We start from the raw sequence: 16,309 nt of genomic DNA, 5'->3' as shown, positions 1-16,309 counted from the left end.
TGATAGCAAATTTGTATCCTGCAATTCAGCAATACACCCACAATCCGTGTTTTCTATTCACTAGTGGGTCTCCCAATCACTGCTCTTTCTACAATTATAAAATGTATTTCAGGAACTGATCTAAACATGGTTTCAGAGATTGCAACTGATCCACTCATTAACAGAGCTTACTTCTACTGGATTCTAGCTAAATGGCAAGTATTTAGTAAGAGATAGCTCTTGTGAATGATTCATTCATAAACAGATTATACAAATCTCTTAGAAATTCTTTTACTTTTCAAGTCCTACAGAACTTTTGTCTAATCTTTAGGCAAAATTCTTGGCAACTCTAGTGATGTGTGAGCCGCCTCCATGTCATCTTTAAGTACAATCCAATGTTGCATTAATGGAACTCTGCTGATGTGCTTTTTCCTCCCCACTGCACCTCCCTCTGGAGCAGTTTTTTGGGTGTTGAGGTGGCTGCAAGGAGGAAGGGGAATCATCCTTTCCTATCATACTGACAGAAGCAGTTCCATCAGCAGGAGGACTTAAGTGGATACCACATTTTTTTAAACCTTATCTCATCCAAAAGTTCCCTCAACCTTCCTGAAGCTGCCAATTTTAGTGGCATATCTATGTGGCCCTAACTATTTGCCTTGACACATAGTAACTTTCCGATAATGCCAATAAATGCTGTTGCAGCAAGTCTCAGGAGAGGCTAAATAGTGTGTTTTACTTGCATTAGATTTGTTTGTTTCTCTTTGTCTGCATATTGTTGGCGTCTGATTCCCCCCCCCCCCCATAACTGATCACAACAGGTGCAAGTAACAATGAAATTACATTTTGGTATCTGAATATTAAATTATTTCTGGTCACAGTACAGACATAGGGCTGGTTCACACATTCATAGATCACTCATCACATTGAATCACAGCTGAATGGTTGAACTTACTCCACTGAAAGACTTGTATCCAAAGTGCTATGAAAGTTCTGTCTATGGTGTTTGACCTATGATGGTTCGTTGCCACATGCAAACTGCTACTAGACATTGTACTCATCAAGTGAAGAACATGCATGGGTGAACCAGCCTATAGACAGAGGATTATTTTCTTTTAGGGGCAAGAAATGTGTTTGTTTAACCTGATTAGGAAGCACTGTCCTAAGGAGTTTAAAGTAGAAGTTTAGACAGATTATCAACATTCTGTTTCAACAGTCATTGAAAAGAGGATGGAGTGTATCATCCAGAGGATAAATATGGCGTCTCGCTGTGGTAGTTGTAATCAGGGCAGACCTTTTGCACCAGTTTGTAATCAACGCTGTAAAAGGCAATGTAAATACAGATGACTTTAAATGGTTTAGAACACAACCAGGATACATGGCTCTGCGTCTGCTCTTGATAGCAGATCTTTGAAGGGTCAAAGTTACACAACGCAGTTTTCTTAGCCCTGTCTGTTTTCTCATATTCGATTCGGCAGTTGAAAGACTTGGATTCCTTGGTCTCTAGTGTTGACTGTGGTGAAGATTCAAACTCCACCACCTTCGATGGTGGCACCAGGCTCACAGAAACATTTCCAAGGCCTGTTGAATTGTGCCTGAAATAAACACTGAAGGTTCCATTGCCGTGGTCAACAATTTTTCCTGTTATGAGAAGATTCAGCTTCACAGTTTTGATATTAGAATGGAAGTCACCCCACCCAAACATTTTCTTGAATTTCCCAGTTTTTACAATTGGTCTGCGTTTAGTTCGTGCAAGCGATTCCTGAACCTCAGTGATGTTGGATAACCAATCCCAAAAGTTGTCCATGTTGTCTGAATATGACATCTGCCCATGTTTTATTGCTGGAGATGGCTTAACAAAGAGTCGCAAAGGGTTGATGATTCTTGAATGGACAACATTGTCAACCAGTGTATCTGCAGCATCTTTGTCCTCCCAGTCCAGTAAATCTGTGGCACGTATGATTTGCTTAGCATCACAGAATATCTGTTCCAAAAGAGAAAAGAATATAAATACAAAAATCTGAAACTGTATTTAATTAAATTAATTTAGGAAAAACATGTTTATCCCGTAAAAATGCTCAATTTACAATAAGTTTGTGCCATTTGAGCACAATTCTGATGGATTATAGCTAAAAGTTTTCCAGTATGTTATTTTTCCACAGAAAACTTTCTATTTCATCAGTTCATTAGTAACAGTGAATGGATGCCAATCGCAATACAATATTAAGCAAGCTTGGGAGATTCAAAGTTGTAATTAATGTTTTTCAAGCGATTATCACTAGCAAGTATGTGAGAGAATGCATATATTGAAATACATGTATTTCTTAGTGTGAACTGGAACGAATAATTAATGTCAGTGAAACTGAAGCTGCATCAACAATGTCAGTGGAAGAGAATTGAACTCTGTTGAAATTGATGAGTGGTTATCAGCATATCATTCCCAGTTCTTTCAGTTGCTAAAATTAATTAATGTGTCAACAATTTCCATTACCACTATATTGTCTTCAAATTTTTACAAGTTTCTAATAAAAAAATCTACATAATATAACATTTAAAAGACATTGTGTGCTTTATCCCCCCCCCATTATTTCAGGTCAAATACTTGGGGTCTATTGGGACAGAAATGTTAACATGGAGTACTTAAAATACAGGTAAAATAAACATGCGAAATTAGATTACCCTCTAGGGCATCTGAACATTTTCCGACACAAACTGAAAAATATATAATGCAAATGGCCCTATGCAAATCAGCCTAATTTGCACAGGAAAATTTTCCAATTCAAATTTTTCCAGAAAACTCACTGCTCAGATCTGCCACCATTAGTGGCCATTTCACCTGCATGCATCTTAAGGAAAGATTACATAGTGAGGCCTCTGCCATTTCACCTGGTCATCATGAGCTTTTCTGCACCAGGCTGTTAATCTACTGTTTCCACCTTCAGTTTCATTGCAGAATTGAGATCCAAGCAGAATTAAAATCCAAACTCTACACAAAGAGCTTTTCCTTTCTTGCTTTTCCACTACTTAACCTCTGGGTGGTACAGTACTACAGCACAATGATACAATTACACAAATAAGAAAATGTTCTCTTTCACAAATAATATACCATTTTCCTCGCTTAAAAAACCCCACAGAAATGATTTTTAAAAATAGAACATCGAGAATCATGACGCCATCTAAAGAACCCATAAACAACTGTGAATAAAGAATAATGAGTGCACAATAAATGCCTAGTGTAAAAAAGTTGTATGTAACATTGCCTAAATATGCTTCTTTTCTTCTTCTTTCTCTGTCCCTCTTTTCCATTTTCTATCTTGTTTTTCAGATCATAAGCTAATATTATAAAACATAAGCTGACTTGAACTGTTTGGCAGAAGGTGGGTATATGCATTGAATAAATAAAATAAACAAATAATTACATTGCAAGTATTCAATGACCAAGAGATAATATGTGTGAATTATTCATTCATGGATATTTAAAAATATATCCATGAATGAATACAGCCTTTCCCTTAATGGGTAAGGGCTTAATGGGAAATGGTTGATCTCTCTCTCTCTCTACTTGGATCCTTCATTTTCACTTTTGGCAAAATTTGATGCAAAACAGATGGGGAAGCATTACATTATCTTATGAAAACTATGAGAATGAAATTTACTTGAAATTTATAGAATCAGGTGGAAGCTGATGGGGTGAAGGGCAGAGCAGCAAATGACAGGTGGAGTTACGGGTAGGCAGATCCAGGGGTGACAAAAAGCAGAGTTAAGTGAAGGCAGAGCCAACTAATTCTGTTTTAGTCCCCATCTCCTTGCAAAGATACTATGAACACTTGAGCAATGCAGTGCTGTCTAGTCTGACTGGCATAGTCTCAGGCTCAGTGCCCTTTTCTAGCTCTGCTACTTTGGCCTTCTGCAAGCAAATATTAATTCCCCTCCTCCTCCTCCCTCCCAATCCCCTTTCCTTTTGTGTCATGTCTTTTAGATTGTAAGCCTGTGGGCAGGGACTGTCAAGAAATACTTTTGTAACCCGCCATGAGAGCCTTTTTTGGCTGAATGGCGGCATAAAAATCCTTAAATAAAAATAAAATAAAAATAATGTGCTCTACTACTGAGCTACGGCCTTCTCCTATGTTATTAACCCATAATTATTCTCCCATAATATTAAAATTCAGATTTCTGCAGTGAAATTGATGGGCTGTAAATTCAGGACTGAGAACAAAAAGAACTTCTTCACAAAACAGATAATTTAATTCATAGAATTCAGTGCCATAAGACATGGGGTTGGCCAGTGGCTTAGACACCTTTAAAAGGGAATAAGAAAAAATTAGGGTGGAACAGAAGTCTATCAACAGATATTTATCCAAGGCTATATGGAATTTCCAAACTTAGAGGCAGTCTAGCTCTGATTAATATCATCATCATCATCATCATCATCATCATCATCATCATCATCAATATTATCTAACACAGATTCCAGAGTGGTAAACATAGGTATAAACAGTAAAAGAAAGATTTAAAAAGAAATTAAAACTGTTCAATTTAAAAACAAAGGGACCAGAAAAACAGTGGCTAGTCAGTTGAGGAAGTCTTCTCAAAATGGAGTTGTTTTCAGGAGGTACCAAAATTAGCATAGTGTTGGCACCTGCCTGACCTCCAGGGGCAGGGAGTTCCAAAGAGAAGGGGCCACCAGACTAAAGGCTCTTCTCCTGGTGTATTCCAATTGGGCCATAGGTCCATGTGGAACCACCAGGAGCATGTCCTCCAATGACCTCAGCATTCGGGCAGATTGGTAAGGGAGAAGGCATTCTCTCAGTTATCCTGGTCCCAAGTTGTTTAGGGCTTTGTATGCTAGTACCGAAACCTTAAACCTGGCCCAGTAGCCAACAGGCAGCCAGTGCAGTTCCCTCAACAAGGAATTGTATGCTGAAAAGAGGCAGCCCCTGACAACAGCCAAGCTGCTGTGTTCTTCACTTGCTCCAGCTTCTGGAGCAGCCTTAAGGGCAGCCCCACATAGAGCGTATTGCAGTAATCCAGTCTTGATCTTACTAATGCCTGTACCACTGTGGCCAAGATATCCCTATCCAGAAGAGGCCATAGTGGTAAAAAGCACTCTGAGCCGCCGCGGCCACTTGGGCCTCCAGTGGCAACGATAGATCTAGGAGTGCCCCCAAACTACGAACCTGATCTTTCACAGGGAGTGCAAGCACATCTATAACAGGGAGTGAGCCTATTTCCCAGACTCAGAAACCACTTACCCACAGGGCTTCCTTCTTGCCAGGATTCAGCTTCAGTTTATTGGCCCTCATCCAGCCTATTACTAAGTTTAGGCACTGATATATGACTTGTACACCTCTCCTGATTCAGATGACACAGGGAGATAGAGCTGTGTGTCATCAGCCTATTGATGACATTTTACTCCAGATCCCCTAATGACCACCCCTAGAGGCTTCATATAGATGTTAAACAACATTGGGGACAAGATGGTGCCCTGCAGTACCCCATAGCTTAATTGCCAAGGGGGAATGGCTATTTGCCTCAGACCCTGCTTAAAGGTTTCCTGGTCACTTACGGGTTGGCCACTGTGGGAATGCTGGTGTAGATGGACCTTTGATATGATCAGCATTGTGGGAAGGGATGCCCATTCCCAAAATGGCTGCTGTGGTAGGCAGGGCCAGTCATAAAACACCCATTTAACAGCAGGCAAACTGGTGAGGCTAAAACACAAGTGATTTGTCCAAGAGCCTCAATATAAGAAAGAAGAAGGGTCTGAGTACCAGAACACAACATTATTCCTTTGAGCCCAGTTTTCTGCTGCCAATTGAACACCCATTTCACAGAAAGGCAAGCAAATTAATTTCTCCAAATCACTCAAAATTATCTATTTCTTAAAATTAATAGCAAGATCACCCCAAGCAATATCCACGGAACCACACATTCCAGAGATGAAAATGCACAACCAAGGAAGCATACAACCAACTGCAAATATGCCTGATAAAACACACACACCACAGATTGCATTAACTCACATAAAACAAAAAAAAAAACACTTTTAGTAGAATCTTTCATTCATCTATGATTTGCCAAATCAATGAAAGCAAACCATCCTTAAAAACTAGAGCAGAACCAACCACCCTTCATTTAATGCTGGGAATTGTAGGAGTTTTTCTGTTTGAACATGTATCAGATTGTACCCTTAGCAAATCAGCCACCCCCACAACAAAACTTTTTGGAGTAGTGTAGTCTGCTCACTGGAGAATCTTTCTCTTCTCAACTAGAAACATAATGGACTGAGTTAGAGTTACTGGACACAAATTACAATGCAGTATTTCATCACTGAGTTATCAAAGCAACCATTTCATTCACCAGGAAAAATATCTTTCCCAGCATCAAACATGTTAATCAGTTCACCATCTGAATATTTTTGACCACTCATTACTATAGTATAAAATAACAAAAAAGAAAAAAAAAGAATGCAAAATGGTGGTGATAGAAAAATTGCTGTGATTTTATCTACCTAAAAATCCAATGATTCCACTATATTTATCAAGTGTCAGATAATTTATGACTTGACAGAGCTTATCAGTTCTGTGGTTCATGCACATTTACATGATACAATATCATATTAAGAGTTTTCAGCATCTCATGCTCAAGCCTGGGAAGAATAATAAAATCTCACACTGTTGTCAATTACACACACACACACACACACACACACACACACACACACTCATCCTATCCTGTAACACCATATTCCACTACAGTTCTTTAGGGTAAGAAAATTAGAAGAGATTCTAATAATTCATCATAACAAGCAGAGCTTGAACTTTACTGTTAATTAAATGTGTTTTTCCTAAAGGCAAAGGGTACAATAGGTTTTACAGTAGCAGATGTGATTGCCACCAGGAATATTGTAAGTCTGGGAATTAAGTAACATCTCTCTTTAACTGCACCATACTGAAAACTCCATATTTCATTCCATCTTTACGTTTTCTAGAATTTGTTTAGAAAAGTGTGTGTGCAGTACTACACTCTAGTTCAATCTGTATCCCAGCTCTGTAACACTCCCTATAATTTCCCCACCCACACTGCTATAGGCTTTTGCTCCTGTAAGTTTGTATTGGTGCTAGAGAAGAGAGGGAGGGGGAGAGTTGCTGCACAAAGGCTGTGGGTGGCCCCCAAACTGTCCTTGTGTGGCGCTCTAGGGCTGCTAAGACCTTTCCCCTGAAACATCCATGCCCAGGTGCAGCAGAATAGAATAAGTTCCCTGTCCTGTAGGTCCATCACTCATTCTCATACAGCAGCATAGTTCATATATTCACTGCATAGAATCAAAGCTATCTTGGAGTGGAACTACAGCCTGCAGTCAGTAAAAGTACTTGTTAAGCACTTAGTGAAAACTCTGCCCCTAAAAGTGTGCCAAGCCCACATGACCTAAACTGATCTACCTATCCTGTCAAAACCTTCTCCTGATTCCAAAAGGTTAAAACTATGATTATTCCCTATAAAAATGTGTCGTCTTCGTAACATTCTTTGAAAAAAGCTTTAGATTTCTTTTTAAGATGGTGTAGTGTAGGTTATTTAAAAAGTGTACTTTAAATAACCACCTTATCCCTTCCACCTCCATCCCTAATCTTAACAAAGCTTCTTAGTTTGGATTCTGGGGTTTGACCATGTTTTTTTTGTTTTTTTTTTGACAACCCTAGGATTTCCCCCTTGCATAGTGGACCACATTTTTGAATTATATGCTTTGTTCAAGGGAAGGTGATGGGAAAATAGACTAAACTAACTCACAGGTGATGAGGAACTTAGCTGATAGTTGCCTTCCTCCAAAGTGGAAAAGTAAGCTGCAACTCTTGGAGTTCCTCTCTGTCGGAAGCTAAAGTAAACTCAGAAGTGGTTATAAGAGGGTGTCATAGGCTGGCCTTACCTCAAGGCAACTGGGCATCTCCATAAGGGATCTTTCACATTACCTGCTACCTGATCTTTTCAACTGGAAATGCCAGTGATTGAACCTGGAAGCTTCATTATACAAAGCATGCACTCTGCTACTGAGGAACAGTCCCTTCCACTTTGGGTTTGTAGGTAATGATTTGTGAAAGAGCATCACATTACAATCTCATCTTCAGTATAGAATTCACCTTTACATCTACATTGTTTTAGGCAACTATGGCAAAGTTTGCATGTGTGCCTATCCTCCTCCCTTTCCTGGAAATAATAATTTTAGAATGAATTTATTGTATATTATTTATTAACTACTTATATACCACTTCTCATTTAAAACAAATCCCAACGAGGTTTACAAAAGAATAATAACGAACAAAAAAGGCCATAAACAAACAATGGTACTGTATCTTGAGGCTGGTACAAAAATGCTAGTACTGTGCCGAAAATTTCTCCCACATTATTTTTGCCCATTCTCATTCAATTTGATGAAAAAGAAATTGCTTTCGAAAAGAAAATTAAAGGAGAAGAAATTTTTAGAGGAAGTGAGGCAGGTGGCTACTAGGAGGAGGGCTTTTTCTGCTGTGGCACCCCGGTTGTGGAATGAGCTCCCCAGAGAGGTCCGCCTGGCGCCTACACTGTACCTCTTTTGTTGCCAGCTGAAGACCTTTTTATTCTCTCAGTATTAACTTAAATTTAAATTTTACTGTTCTAACTCTGTATTTTAATCTTATATCAATTTTGCTGCATGGTTTTATCCTGGTTGTGCTTTTTATACTGTATTTTGTAATTGTGTTTTTAACATGTTGGTTGTTTTATTATGGTTTTAATTTTTGTGAACCGCCCACAGAGCTTCGGCTATTGGGCGGTATAAAAATGTAATAAATAAATAAATAATAAATAAATAAATTTAGAAAAATTCTCATAAATTGGGTTTAGGGTTCTTGTGCTTCCTAAAGAAGTGGCTGAGTCTGTACGAGTGTCCTGTCTTTCAATGTACGATCATTTCTCTACACCTGCATTAAAGAAAAATGTATCCAAAAGTCACCACTCAGTAATTTCACATTTTTCTTAGAAAAGTTGAGATTTTTCTTCCACTTTGAAGAATTTACCGAATCCCGCCCTTTTTTTTTTTTTTTGATGTTTTTACCTTACTTCCCCCCACCCCCAGCATCCCAGTACAATGCTAGGTAAAGAGTATTGCAAAAAAATGCAAAATGTGAGCCAGGCTGCCAATGAACTTGCTGTTGTTGACACTTGCAGTGACAGTTCAAGCCCCCCCCCCCCAACTCTTTAGGGAAATGAGAAAGATGTTCTGCTACAACCTTTCCCAGTGGTGACCTCTTCCTGTGAAAAATTGTTGGGAGAATTTCTCCTTGTACTGGAGAAATTTGCTGAAATGCTCGTCCAAATTTCTCTGCCCACAAATTGGGTGGAGAATTTTGAAAGGTCATTTGCTCGCAGCTCTAAAAAAATAGCTCATGGTTAGGGGAAAGCCAAAGCCAGCAGTTACCTTTTCAACAAACACCTAAAACATGCCAACATGGATGCCTAACATACTTCAGAGGGAAGATTGTTCCATAGGGTGGGCACCACTGCAGAAAAAGCCCATCTCTGTGTCATTGCTAAATGGAAATCTGTAGGCTGTGGCATAGACATCAGGGCCTCCTCTGAAGATCATAATAGCCTGAGCAGTATAGGGCTTTGTATACTAATGCCAATACTGTACACATAGCTTGGTAGCAGACTAGCAACCAGTGTAGCTCCTTCAGCACAGGCGTACTATGTGCACAGTAAAACACTCCAGTCATTAAGCTTACCACTGCATTCTGCACTGGCTGCAGCTTCTGAACCAGACTTAAGGGCAGCCCCAAATAGAGTGCATTACAGTATTCCAATATTGAGGTTACCAATGCATGGATCACAGTGGACAGACCAGCCCTGCCCAGGAAAGTAGTAGGCACTCCTAACCATGAAGGTCACCTGGGCCTCCAATGACAGTGATGGAACCAGGAGTGCCCTCAAACTGCAAACCTGTTCTTTCAGAGAGAGTACAACTCCATTCAGATAGAGCTGGTATTTCCTGTAATTCCTGGACCTGAGAACCACTCACCCACAGTGCCTCCATCCTACTGAGATTCAGCTTCAGCTTATAGGCTCTTATCCAGCCCACCAATCTTGCATTCAAGCATTGATCTAGGTTGTGAATGACCTTTCCTGATTTAAATAGTTTTAAAATATCATTTACATAGCTATATACTTGCTCAGAATGACAGTTTTAGCAGACACCATTTTTAAAGAAACTCATTTGTATTGAGTAGGCAACAGGATTTTATAAACACGGGCATGTCTATACAAAGGGTTTTCCCTAGGGTGTCTTCACTGTAGCGGCACATCATCTACATGATGCAGCCGCCATTGTGAAGCCATCTGAGGGCAAACCCTGGAAACTTCGCTCCAAAAAAGTCAGGCACTTACCCTGACTTTTTTGGCAGTGGAGCCCATAGCGCCCCCTGGTTGGTTGCCATGGGCAGTCCTGCTCCTCTAAAAGTAACAAAAAACAAAACAAAAACCGGGGGGGGGGGGGAGGAACGGGGCCGTTCCTTCTCCTTTTAATTTTTTTTATTATCTGTATCTCCACAGCTGCACAGATACAGATAATAAAAAAGAAATGGGGAGGGGGGAAGGAACAGGAAGCCAGAGGGAGGAGAGGAGAGATGATTCGCCCCAGGTCCCTGCCCCTCCCTTCGTGTCCCCCCTCTGGCTGCCCCTTCCTCCCCCCATTTCTTTTTATTTTTATTATCTGTATCTGAGCAGCTGCGGAGATACAGATAAAATAAAAAGGGTGGGGAGGAACAGCCCTGTTCCTCTCCTCCCCCCGCATTTTTTTTTTTTACTTTTTAAAACCAGGAAAGTTCGCACTTGTGTTCCTTCCCATGCAGATGTCGTGAAGGAACGCAAGTGCGGGTACAAGGCGCCTCGCAGCACCAAAGCACCACCGTAAAGACGGGGGCCTGGACAGAGTCAAGTCCCTACTGCAATTGGAATTTACAAATTCTGTTTTCCTCCCAACAATTGGCACCTTTAGTTATTATAGTTTTACTGCACTAATGAAAAGTGGCCAGAAATCCCTTGTTCAATAGCTTATATAATTGGATTGCTTTAACAATTCTGTCCTGTCTCCTGTAGTTAACTAAAATGACAAGCTGCTTCAGCAAGAGGAAAAAAAAAAACCCTTCTCGTGATCGAATCTTGCAGCCCATTAAATTTTTTCCTTGTAAATGAATCTTATAAAGAACTACCCTCCCTGTAGAGGTTCAGGCACACCAACATCTCTGCTGACAAAACTGAAAGCAGATCTTGCTGCACAAAACATAGCTATCAATGATTAGTGTTAAGACTTCCCCCAAAGCCATATCTCTTCTGAATCTTTAGGGAATTGTCAGAGCAGCATAATAGGAAAATGACAGAAAGCGGATGAGAAATGACAGAAGTGAACTATATATCAGTATACTAATTGTAGATATTAATATTTTCCGATGCAATATATCATTTTCTGAAAAGCTGGTAGTGCTGATAAATACTAATAGAAGCTTGGAACATAACTTGAGGGAGGAAGAAGGAAGATAATTACTAACTTTGCTCAGCTTGCCCAAAGCTTTAACAGTTTTTAAAAAACAAAAAACAAAAAAAAACTTTTAATAGAATACTACTCAAAACATGTCAAACTGATAGAGGAACATATGCAAAAATATGAATGAGCAGCCTATAAACATTTTTTTTTAGGCCAATGAGTGTCTTTGCTGAATGTGTCATATATCCCCTTCCCGTTTTTCCCCCTGCTAGTAAATTGGGAACAATTTCTGTAAGTAAGGCAAAAATAAGTTCTTTCATTTTCCATACAAAGGGATAAAAAGGAAAATACTATATAGATGAAACTTAAGAAACCCACATTGGAGCAATAATTTTTTAAATACTGCAACCCTGTGCAGTTATCAGAGTAAGTCCCATTGAATGGTAACATAGCACTAAGTGCATGTGGCTGGTATAACTGATGTTCCAATTACATAAAAATACATCCTTAAAGAGGCAGTAGTGTGACCGCTCCTGAAGAAGCCTGCTCTGGATCCAATGGTAGTAGACAACTATCACCCAGTTGCAAATACTCCTTTCTTATGAAAGGTATTGAAGGGGGTCACGGCAGAACAACTGCAGGCACACTTGGACGACACAGATTATCTAGACCCATTTCAATCTGGGTTTCGACCTGGTTACAGGACTGAATCAGCCTTGGTGACCCTGATGAATGACCTTTATTGAGAGAGGGTCAGGAGGAGGGCAACCCTGTTAATTCTGTTTAATTTCTTATCGGTTTTTGATACCATTGGCCACAGTATCCTCCTCGATTGACTCTGTGGGTTGGGGGTTGGAGGCACTTGGTTACAGTGATTCCATTCCTACCTGCAGGGTAGATTTCAGAGGGTAACATTGGGTTAAACTGTGGGGTACCACAGAGCACTATCTTGTCCCCAATATTGTTTAACATGTACATGAAGCTGCTAGAAGAGGTCATTAGGGGATTTGGAGCAAAATGCCATCAGTATACTGATGACACACAGCTCTTTAATGGGCTGGATGAGGGCCAATAAACTGAAGCTGAATCCTGGCCTGTTGTGGATGGGGTTGCACTCCCTCTAAAAGATCAGGTTCACAGTTTGGGGGTACTCCCAGATCTATCACTGCTGCTGGAGGCTCAAGTGGCTACAGCGGCTCAGAGTGCCTTTTACCAGCTTTGGCTAGCTCACCATCTATGGCCTCTTCTGGACAGGGATAGCTTGGCCACAGTGATACAGGCATTAGTAATCTCAAGACTGGATTACTGCAATGTGCTCTATGTGGGGCTGCCCTTAAGGCTGCTCCAGAAGCTGGAGCTAGTACAGAACACAGCAGCTCGGCTGTTGTTGGGAGCTGCCTCTTTTCGGCATGTAGCTCCTTTGCTGAGGGAACTGCACTGGCTGCCTATTGGCTACTGGGCCAGGTTTAAGGTTTTGGTCGTAGTGTACAAAGCCCTAAACAACTTGGGACCAGAATAGCTGAGATAGTGCCTTCTCACTTGGCCCTTGTTCTCCTGAAAACAACTCTGTTTCAGGAAGCCTTCCTTAACTGCCCAGCCACTGTTTTTATTGGTCCTTTGTTTTAAATTGAACAATTTTAATTTGCTGTTTTTAATCTTCTTTCTCTTTTATTCCTATGTGCACATGAAACTGTGGTATATAAATATTGTAACAAATAAATAAATAAATAAAACCTATGTGTGATGGGGAACATGATTCTGTCTGCTCTATCCACTGGATATCTCCATTTTGCCTACAAGCTTGTCTGATGCCCCTGGGTTTGAAGTAACATTGGAATAGTGCCTACATCTTGGGTAACCAATCTTATGTCCTCCAACTGTTTTGACTATAACTCCTATAAGCCTCAACCAACATGGCCAATGGTCAGGGGTTCTGGAAGTTGTAGTCCATAACATCTGGAGGGCATCAAGTTGCTTTCCCCTGGCCCTGCGTCACGCATTGGCCCAATACATCTGAGTAGATCAGGTATGCATAACTTGGGATATTTGCATCTGTACTCTGAAAAGAAAGAAAAAAAGAGCATGTGAATCAGCCTGTTAACTGCATGCCAGAGAACATTTTCAATTTATCACACTTGCTCCCCAAGAAGCATCAATGGTTCCCATTTCCCCCAGAAATAACAATCCACATGCAGATGCTTCAACACCTCCCTGGACAGCACCCAAATTAGTTTTTGTTGGTTGCTGATTGAAACTAGCACACTTAGCACTCGTTTCCAGCCAGCACCTGCTGACCACCCGCCTGCTGAACTTTATAGCTTAATGATTCTCCCCTCCTGCGTACTTCTTTAATGCCTGGGAGATTTCATTTTACCTTTACTAAAAATCAGTTCATTAAAATTCTAATTTCAAACTGTAATTATCTGTTGGTTAGCTCTGCTGGTTGAACAAGCTGTAGTGCTGATATACTTCTAACTGCAGAAAGGTTCACAGATGTTCCAGTCCCCGGGAACTCCACTGTGCTTATAGACAGTTTTCAAAGAGATTTAGGAAATGTGCTTTAAGAGTAAAGATGCCCCCCTCCGTTACACTAGTAGGAAGACTTGCAGGTGGGAAGGGACACTAACAAAAGCCAGTGTGATCTTAATAAACTGACTTCTAATGTGAATGCCACCTGGCTTTCTTTGATGTACAACCAGACTTTAAATTAAAAACCAGAGCAAAGTCCCCTTGTCTCCTTCAAAACCTTTGAGATGTTCATAAATTTTGACCATCTGGCTAAACAACAAGTAACACACACAAAAAATTGCTATTGACAACAAATACTTTGGTTTCCCTGTCAATGTGTTGACTAGGGCCAGCATTCAGTCATGTTGTTTGCCTTTCACATTGCCCACTTTATGAGTCAAAGGCATAAGTTCTGCATAATGTTCTTACACCACAAAGGAAAGAGAACTATTTCTGCAGCTTTCCCTTATGTTGATTTTTTCTCATTTGAGACATAACTATTTTAATACTGAAATATAAGGATGCTATTACAATCTTACCCCTGCTGAACCATCAATTCAGTTGTCAATCTTGTCTGAAGGTGACCAAATCTGGATTTATCAAAGGTGAACAGCTTCTTGTGGATATTTTTGGATAAGATAGCATAAAATATTTTCTCTCGGGGCAAACTAGATGTGACACACCAGCCACATTCATTCACATGTTTGCCCCATTGACAGAGAGCTCTGGCTATTGGGCGGTATAGAAATGTAATACATAAATAAATAAATATACACCAGGAGTGGGGAGATTTACTTTTTTACATGAATGTGTGTGTGTGTGTATCAAATAATCTCCTCTCCTCTGCCTTGCCTTATTTTAGTTCTTTGAACACATTTTCTTCCCTGTTCTGCTCACTTCCAGACTTGCAGGTAAGCTACGGAAGAATTGCTTGAAGTAATGGGGAACAGAAAAGTTAGGCAGAGGAGGAGGAGGAGGAACGGTTTCACCTGTCAGGTCTTGGACCAAGCTCAAAGACAGCCATGGAATCCATGGCCAGATGGAAGTCTGATTCCAGCACAAGCATACCAGAATCCAAAGGGGACTGAGGCAGATAACATAGTCTAAGATGTGCTGGTGGTTAGGTTCTGGAGCAGACAGACAACGAGGGCAAAGCGAGGTGAGGCAAGAAGAGTCTGTTGAACAACGTGTCCAAATGACAAGTTGCTTAGACAGAGGAGCTGAATTGGAGGTTAGAGCTTTATAGGGCCTGGTGGTCCAGATTGACCTGTAAGGTCAGCTGCTAGTGTTGAAGATGGTACTGAAGTCTAGGGGGTGCCAATTCTGCCTGTCTTGCTGAGGACCACAGTGTGGGTAAACCATGAAGTAAATTGCTGGAGGTTGGCTGTAGGAGGCCCTGGTTTGAGACCCCTCTCCTGTAGAGAATTGCAGCTCCATTTTATTACTCTGTATAGACAACTCCCTCTTTCTACTATTTCATCTAAAATATAGAGCCATCTGTGCTTTATTTAAGAACCGGGCAGTTGCATGAATAAATATATAAGGTTGTCCTATCACATCTATTTTGGCCCTTGTTTATTTATTTATTTATTTATTTTAGCATTTTTATCCCACCCTTTAGCCAAAAAGGCTCTCAAAGCGGCTTACAAAAATATTGCTTAAGACAGTCCCTGCCCACAGGCTTACAATCTATGCTTCAGTAATCTCAGGGATCCCAAGCGTAAGAATTAACACCCTTTTTATTTCAATAGCCACTGATGCATCTTCCACAAATTTGTCACAACCTATTCCCCATGATAACCACAAAGTTCCCAAAGCAATTGTTCTTTTTGTTTTCTACTTACAATTCTCCACACCTTTCCTTGTCTCATCTTTTAAAGTCTAGAATAAGGGTTTAGATTTATTTAATGAAAACAAAAGGTATACCTAATAGCTTTGGTAGGCAGTGAAGCTGAATGAATGCCAGAACCTCTGTTATTGTAACACATAAGAGATAATTAACAAAGAAAAATATTACAGTTATCTGCACCCTTTGAGAGTGTAACTAATGAACCTCTAACAGCTGCTGCTGAAAAATCAGGAACACTATCACTATCCATTACAAGACAAAGGCACAGCTGACAGATGTTTGAAGTGATAAATCAGTCTACACAAGGATTAAAATAACAAGCCCCAGAAGACCTTTAAAAGACAAAGGTGTTGTAGCAGACTTCTTCTAGGTTCCCTGTATTCTGTCAGAATGCAGACCACTGCTGAAATGGTGTTTGCAAAACACAATTGGCTAGGGGAGGGAAATTGAATGTGCTTGAACCA

General features: G+C 40.3%; 1 protein-coding gene across 2 annotated transcripts in view; it reads right to left on the bottom strand.

Moving 5' to 3' along the window:
* Nucleotides 1–789: 789 nt before the first annotated feature.
* The window catches only part of NXPH2 (neurexophilin 2), a 34,840-nt gene continuing 19,320 nt past the window's right edge, over nucleotides 790–16,309 (bottom strand). For both annotated transcript variants that reach the window (XM_063118632.1, XM_063118633.1), the window contains exon 2: nucleotides 790–1,960. In XM_063118632.1, coding sequence (XP_062974702.1) covers nucleotides 1,217–1,960 — 744 coding nt within the window. In that variant the 3' untranslated portion in view covers nucleotides 790–1,216. The remainder of the gene's footprint in view (nucleotides 1,961–16,309) is intronic.

This window comes from Elgaria multicarinata, chromosome 2 (assembly GCF_023053635.1).
Source record: "Elgaria multicarinata webbii isolate HBS135686 ecotype San Diego chromosome 2, rElgMul1.1.pri, whole genome shotgun sequence".
In the NCBI taxonomy this organism is placed as follows: domain Eukaryota; kingdom Metazoa; phylum Chordata; class Lepidosauria; order Squamata; family Anguidae; genus Elgaria; species Elgaria multicarinata.
The sequence above is the reverse complement of the archived record's forward strand: the minus strand, read 5'-3'. Positions and strand labels throughout refer to the sequence as shown.